A 6,657-nucleotide genomic window follows, 5' to 3' on the forward strand; every position below is an offset into this window, starting at 1 on the left:
ATGAAGATGATTGTCCTGAAGTCAAAGCGGTGGAGCCAGCTGCTGTTCCTCGTCACAATGACCCTCACGATCACGGCCATCTGCCTGCTCTTCTTTGCTCTCCTCTGGAAGGCCGGCAATCTTGTGGACCTGCCCAACCTCAGGGTTGGCTTCTACAACTTCTGTCTCTGGCACGAGGGCACCGGCACCCTGCAGTGCTACCAGTTCCCGGAACTGGAGGCCCTGGGCGTGCCTCGGGTGGGCCTGGCCCTGGCCAGGCTCGGCGTCTACGGGGCCCTGGTCCTCACCCTCTTCGTCCCCCTGCCTCTCCTCCTGGCCTGGTGCAATAACAACGAGGGGGAGTGGCAGCTGGCCGTGGGCTTCCTGGCCACGTCCTCCATGCTGCTGGCCAGCGGTCTGGGCCTCTTCCTCACCTACACCTGGAAGTGGCTCCAGCTCTCCCTCCTGGGACCTGGGTCTCTAGCTCTGGGTGCCGCCCAGACCTTGCTCATCCTCTTGCTTGTGGCCACAGCTGTGTTCCCTCAGAGGGCAAAGGACAGGAGCTGGGGAGCTACTAGCTCCGTCTAAAGGCTTATGTGATCGCAAGGGTTCGCTTTGAACTGTGCTCAGAGAAGGCTGCCCGAGACGCACAGGCCGGTGTGTCTTCTCGGCCGCTCTGTCTCATGGCCAGCACCGAGCTCCAGCTGGAGCAGACAGGACCCACCACGGAGGGGGTGGGTGCCCAACGTCAAGGAGGACAAGCCTTTTTAGGATAGGGTGGTCTGTCCTTTGGGACTTCTAAGAACACCCGAGAACCAAGTAGCTCATTGTTGCAAGAATTCCTGCTTTAGTTAACTGACCTGAGCAAGCCATTCTGACTTGATCCTCAGAACAATGGGGAGATAAGGCTTCCTGTCACTGGGGCCAGATTTCCAGGACAAGCTGCCAAATGCCAGACGGGAACCCGGTGACGGTTTATGAAGGAACACCTCGGTGTCCCCGGGAACCCAGCCTAGCAAGCGCCCCATCTCCATTCAAGACAATGCTCCCAGAGGCCAAGGAGTGATCTGAGGGATTCACAGGACAGAAAGGCACAGAGAAGAGCCTGGCGGTTCTGAATGTTCCACTGAAAAGGCTCCTGGACCTGCAGACAGACAGAACAAGGGTCTAACCACTGCGCACGAGCAGCCCGCTCCCAGCATGCGACACGGGCGTTCAGGAGCCCAGGACGCCAGGTCCTTGGTCAGGAGAGGACGATGAACGGCCTGAGCCGGCCCACGTCCATGTAAACGCCGCATCCCCTCCCCTCTCACCCTGCGCCGGAAAGGATACGAGCACCACTCACGCACGGGGGCACTTTGTGTATTCTTCAGCATCCGTTACACTGGCAATCTGTACAGCACGTGATCGCCTCATCCCATGCCCGTGCAAAGCCACGCTGAATAGAGGCAGAAACACGGACTCCAGTGTGAGGTCTTGTCCTTTGTGTCTCTTTGGGGCTCCTATCCCATTCTTACTTTCTAACTGCCCGGGGACCAAGGCCAAGGCCTAGAAAGGTGGCAGAAGGTGGCAGGCCAGGGGAGGAGGGCTGTCGGTTGGTTGGGAGGCCTCCCAATCTGTACATGGAACCACAGGCAGGCTCGCAGGGGGGAGCCCAGCCCTGGGGGAAGGTGTCTAGTTCAGGGTTGGACGGACACGTGACGGAAGTGATTTTAAAAACAGGCTTCTTCCTTAAGGTGGCCAAACCTAGGAATTGCAGTGTACTTAGGAGCCATACTTGTTTTTCCTGGAAAATTATTAAGTTGACTCTCCAGTTCCAGTCAGTTTGACCCCCATGATCTCATTTCCCTGGAACCAGGTACCTGAATAGGACAATGTCGAGCTCCCAGGCCCCTGAGAAGGGAGAGCAGAGAGCAGGAATTTGGCGGGGAGCTCATTTTGATTCCTCACGTCCCCCGGTGAACCCACCCAGCCCAGGGAGGCTTGACACTGGGAGCAGAAGCTGCCACAGTCTGAGGGCAGCGCTCGGGCTGAGAGGGAAGCCCAGCTCCCTTCAGCCGCTCTGAACAGCAAGTCCTGGAGGTGTGTCCCTTAGCTGAAAAAGATCTCCCTGACGTATTTTAGCTCGTCCTGGTCTTCCTCGAGGCTTCTGCTGCAGGCCGCGTCAGAACCCGTGGGCCCCGGGGCAGGGCCGTCTGCCCCACGATCCTCTTCCTCACTGTCCTCGCTTCGGCTCCAGTGGGGACTTGGGGACGGTGGCGCTGGGCTGGCCGGGGAGCGCTCTGGCTTATCAGCGCCTGCCAGAGGTGGCGGCTCCAACGGCTTTTCCTGTTTTCGGTCCTCCTGAGCAGAAGAAACAGCAGGCAAAACAGATGGGTTTTACTTCCCTAACATGCAAGGACACAGAACGTACCCAGTAGCATCTGTAAAGCCAGCACTGGGGGGCCGGGCCCAGCTCCCGAATCACAGATGGCCCCCCTCCCTTCACCAGACTCTGCCCCTCCTCGCCCTCCTTCTCGGGCGGTGCAGAAATCAGGACCAGCAGGGCAAGCGGCGGGCAGGGGCCCCAGGAACAGCAGCGCAGGGATGACAAGTGGACCCAACGGACACGGAAGGGCAGGCTGACAGAACGGAAGGAGCGCAGGACGCGAACCCTGAGTGTGGGCCTCACTCGCTGGGACTAGCAGTAGTATCACTAGCGGTAGTATCGACCGGCAGGTTATTGCAAGCATTAAATGAGACAGGAATACATAAAAGGCCCTGAGCAACTTTCAGGGGCTACACCACTCGAAGGTGGGACAACCGTTAGCCGCTTCTGGAAGCCAGGGCTTCAGGGGCGAGGTGCTAAGGACGGCGCTCAGAAGTCACCTCGCCCGAAGGAGACCCTCAGAGAACACGAGCAGCTCATGACTCCTGCCCGCCCCCCCAACCCGCCACCAGCAGAGAGCCACCCAGACAGGGAGGGCCGCCCTCCCTCACACAGCCACAGCCTCCCAGGTCTCCAGCCCCAAGGGCCTGGCAGGTGCACCCCTCCCCTGGAGCGGGCTGCAGATGAGCGGGCTCCCGGCTGCCAACAGGCAGAGTGCCTCTTTTATTAGCACAAACTCCCGCCAGGAGTCTCCAGTCATCAGAAAGGACACAGCTGGGCTTCCCTGGTGGGTCAGTGGTGAGAAGTCCACCTGTCAATGCAGGAGATACGGGTTTAATCCCTGGTCCGGGAAGACCCCACAAGCCTTGGGGCAACTCAGCCCATGTGCCACGACTACAGAAGCCTGTACAATCCAGGGCCCACACGTTACAATCTCTGGGCCCAGGAACCACAACTCCTGAGCCCGTGCTCTGCCTACTACAGAAGCCCATGGGAGCCCATGTGAGGCCCGTGCTCCACAACAAGAGAAACCACCGCAACGAGAAACTCTCTCACCGCAACCAGAGAGCAGCCCCCGATCCCCGAGTAGCAGTGAAGACCCAGCACGGCCAAAATATATACATAAATAAAATTTACAAAAATAAAAGACAGTTGACTGTACCTCAATGAGGATCCCCAGAGCAACGTCGACGACTTCGGCTTCATTCATGCAGTACACAGTCCTCATGGCAGGAAATCTGAGAGAAGAGCATGAAGTTAGAGACAGGCACGAATCACCAGCAGGAAAGAATGAGACCCAGAGTTGCATCTTGGGGCCTGTCTGCCAGGGCTGAGAGCAGTAGCTTCCCCAGGGCACTGCTGTGGCTTCTGCATCCTTGGAAACAGTGACTGGCACAGGGGTTCTTGGGGCAACTGTGGGGTTTCCCACCGTCCATCAACTCCGCTAAGAAATAGGATGAGATGGCTGGCTCCTGAGACACACACGAGCATGTGAACGTGCTCGCGATGCAAGAAGGTCAAACAGGCCAAGACATGTCTGAATGCCACCCCTCACCCCCAGGAGTGAATACAATAAAGGAGGGCTTTCCCTGGTGGCTCAGCGGTAAAGAAACCTCTCACAATGCAGGAGACCTGGGTTCAATCCCTGGGTCAGGAAGATCCCCTGGAGGAAGGTATGGTAACCCACTCCAGTATTCTTGCCTGGAGAATCCCCATGGACAGAGAAGCCTGGCTACAGTCCACAGGTTCGCAATGAGCTGGACACGACTGAGCGACTAAGCACAGCACAGCAAAGCTCAGAAAGCAAGACTGGTCAATGAAGAAAACTTAGAAAGGAAAGAGTCAGAGAGGGACAGTAAGCGCCTGAGACTACGGCCAGGAGAGGACAGGGGTACCCCCTCCCTGGCAGCCTGGAGACCCCTACCAATATCACCATTCAACCAACCTCCCCCCCACGCCTCCCAGTCTCTGATTTCCAGCCGGTCCGGCAAGCTGCAGCTTGTCTGCCTGTCCCTAAAGATATATACGCAGGAAGATGGGATCACTTGGTCCACCTACCCCCTCATTGGATGGTCACAATTTCTGCGGCAAATGAAGATACTGACAATTTGGACAATTGCTGTCTGAGAGCTTAGCTGGTGTGTGTTTAACTCAAGAGCTGGAGCCACCATCTGGGAGCTGATGCATGAGGGCCAGAGGGTGGAGACTCACTGACAGAGGCAGAAGCCAGTGCCAGCCTGGCAGGGCACAGCCGCCTGCAGCCTGCACACCCCCTGAGAGCGGATGAGACGCCTGTGGACTGAAACACCCCTCTCACTGTTCTGCCAACACTGGACGACTGGGCCCCAGCAACTGTGAGGCCTTCAATCCCTCCCCCATCCTAATCCCCCAGGACAGAAGCTGCCCCACCTGGCTGCAGCCGCTGGCACCGCGGCTGGTGTCCTCTTGGGGGTCTTCACCTGCGGTGCTCTCTTTTCAGCCACCTGGGCTGTCATCCATGTGGGCAGCACCCTCTTTTTATTCTCAGACTTTAAGGCTTCCATCTCTTTAGTCTCCCATGAAGAGGAACCAGGGTCCAAGCTTAGTGACTTCAGGACAGCAAATCCCACTCTCTCATCACACACCAGGAACCGTAGGTCCGTTCGTCATCAACCATCCAGCTTTAATTCCTACAAAGAACAAAGTCCAGTGAATTCTAATAAATAAGAATATTCTGAGGCATCAGCCACAGTGACTGGTTAGGGCAGGCCAGAGGTGAGCAGGGCCAAGGAGACTCAGATGGATCATTCACAGGGCATGAAGAGGGAGGTGTGGAGTGGGCAGGCGATGGGGGTCATGGAGAAGCAGCCCTCCACTCAGGGCCCAGGGCCCCCACCAGCAGTGGGGGCCCATGCTCCCAGGAGCCTCTGCACTGAGCCCCTCAACACAGGAGGAAGGAAGGTGCCCCTCCTCCTCTCCACCGGAGATGTTCACTGTCCCCAGGGTGCCCAGACAATCCTACCCTTAAAACATCTCTCAATGCTCTCTTCCTCCCCTCCTCCCATCACAGATTTCTCCTTCCCTCTATCTAGGAGTGGTTATAAGAAACCCCAAGGCCATTTTGATTCACAGTGAGGTTTCACTGGCCAACACCCACTCCCTTAAATCTAAAGATACTTCTGACCGGTCAGATTTCAGCCAGCAGTCGAGGGGGGTGGGGGTGGGGGTGGGGTCAGATATCACTGTGCCTGAATGTTCAGAATCCAGACGCCAGGGCTTTGGAGGTCGGGGGCCGGTTCTCATCTAACCTGGCCTCTCCTCACCCACCCTCCCGAATGGATTCCCGCCCTGCCCCTCCTCCTGAAACTCAGCCCCGACCTGTGACTCAAAGGGTGCAGATCTCTACCCGCCACTGAGCAGTTAACCCTGAAAACAGCTCAGCGCGCACGTTCTGTGAAAATTCAAGAGGTAGTAATAGTCATTCCCACATCTAATGTTGTTGTTCAGTCGCTCAGTGTAGTCCGACTCTTTGTGACCCCATGGACTACAGCAGCCAGGCTTCCCTGTCCATCACCAATTCCCGGAGTTTGCTCAAACTCATGTCCATTGAGTCGGTGATGCCATCCAACCATCTCATCCTCTGTGTCCCCTTCTCTTCCCGCCCTCAATCTTTGCCACATCTAATGAGCACAGCTAACCACCCCGCACAAACACAGCTGCGGTGCTCAGTGAATATACTGATTTCACCATGAGATGGGTATTCTGAAATCCATTTTACAGACGAAGAACTGACATTTAGCAATTCGCACAAAGTCACAACAAAAAAGTTTGAAATGGCCGCTCAGGGCCCTCCAGGCCCTGGCCCTCGGCCCCGCCGGCCGGGGGGGTGGGTGAGGGCCTGGGGCGGCCCCGCGGGCGCAGCGACCCGCCCGGAGCCCCCAGTTCTCGGCCTCCCTGCTCTCGGGGACCCCGCGCCGCTACGGGCGCGATGTCAGCGGGGCCGGCCCGCCAGAGGATGCCGAGGGGGGACGCGCGACCCACCCGCCCGCGTTCCCGGTACTCCTCCGGCCGGGCTTCCTACCTCGGGGCACGCGCGCCCTCCCTGGCTTCCGGGGAGGCCCCGGGAGGCGGATCCGGACGGTGGTAGGGAGCGGGGAGCCCCGCGGCCCGGCCCCCGCTCCCCTAAGATCCCGCACTTCCGGCTCCCGGCTGCCCGCCGGCGTGGGGGACCCGGCGCGCCCCCTGCCGGCGGGCCGTGTGGTCTGCGCCCTCGGCGTTGGAACAGGACTCGCCCGGTAAGGTGTGCGGGAGCACTCTGGCCTCCGCTGACC

The 6,657-nt window shown here is 58.5% G+C and overlaps 2 protein-coding genes across 3 annotated transcripts; one reads left to right on the plus strand and one right to left on the minus strand.

Moving 5' to 3' along the window:
• On the plus strand, positions 1-567 carry TMEM140 (transmembrane protein 140). The gene has a single exon (XM_055590986.1). It carries the CDS (start codon positions 1-3, stop codon positions 565-567), a length of 567 nt encoding a protein of 188 aa, XP_055446961.1.
• Positions 568-1,325: 758 nt separating this feature from the next.
• Positions 1,326-6,559, minus strand: CYREN (cell cycle regulator of NHEJ). 2 transcript variants are annotated; one of them, XM_055590988.1, is made up of 3 exons: positions 4,757-4,890; positions 3,510-3,585; positions 1,326-2,322 (listed from the first exon to the last, which is right to left on the minus strand). In XM_055590988.1, exons 1-3 carry the CDS (start codon positions 4,888-4,890, stop codon positions 2,071-2,073), a joined length of 462 nt encoding a protein of 153 aa, XP_055446963.1. In that variant the 3' UTR covers positions 1,326-2,070. The 2 variants fall into 2 exon arrangements, with proteins under 2 accessions (XP_055446963.1, XP_055446962.1); XM_055590987.1 differs by lacking the exon at positions 1,326-2,322 and adding an exon at positions 6,408-6,559 and having other exon boundaries at positions 2,896-3,585; positions 4,757-5,016.
• Positions 6,560-6,657: the final 98 nt, after the last annotated feature.

Source organism: Bubalus kerabau, chromosome 8 (genome assembly GCF_029407905.1).
Source record: "Bubalus kerabau isolate K-KA32 ecotype Philippines breed swamp buffalo chromosome 8, PCC_UOA_SB_1v2, whole genome shotgun sequence".
Classification (NCBI taxonomy): domain Eukaryota; kingdom Metazoa; phylum Chordata; class Mammalia; order Artiodactyla; family Bovidae; genus Bubalus; species Bubalus kerabau.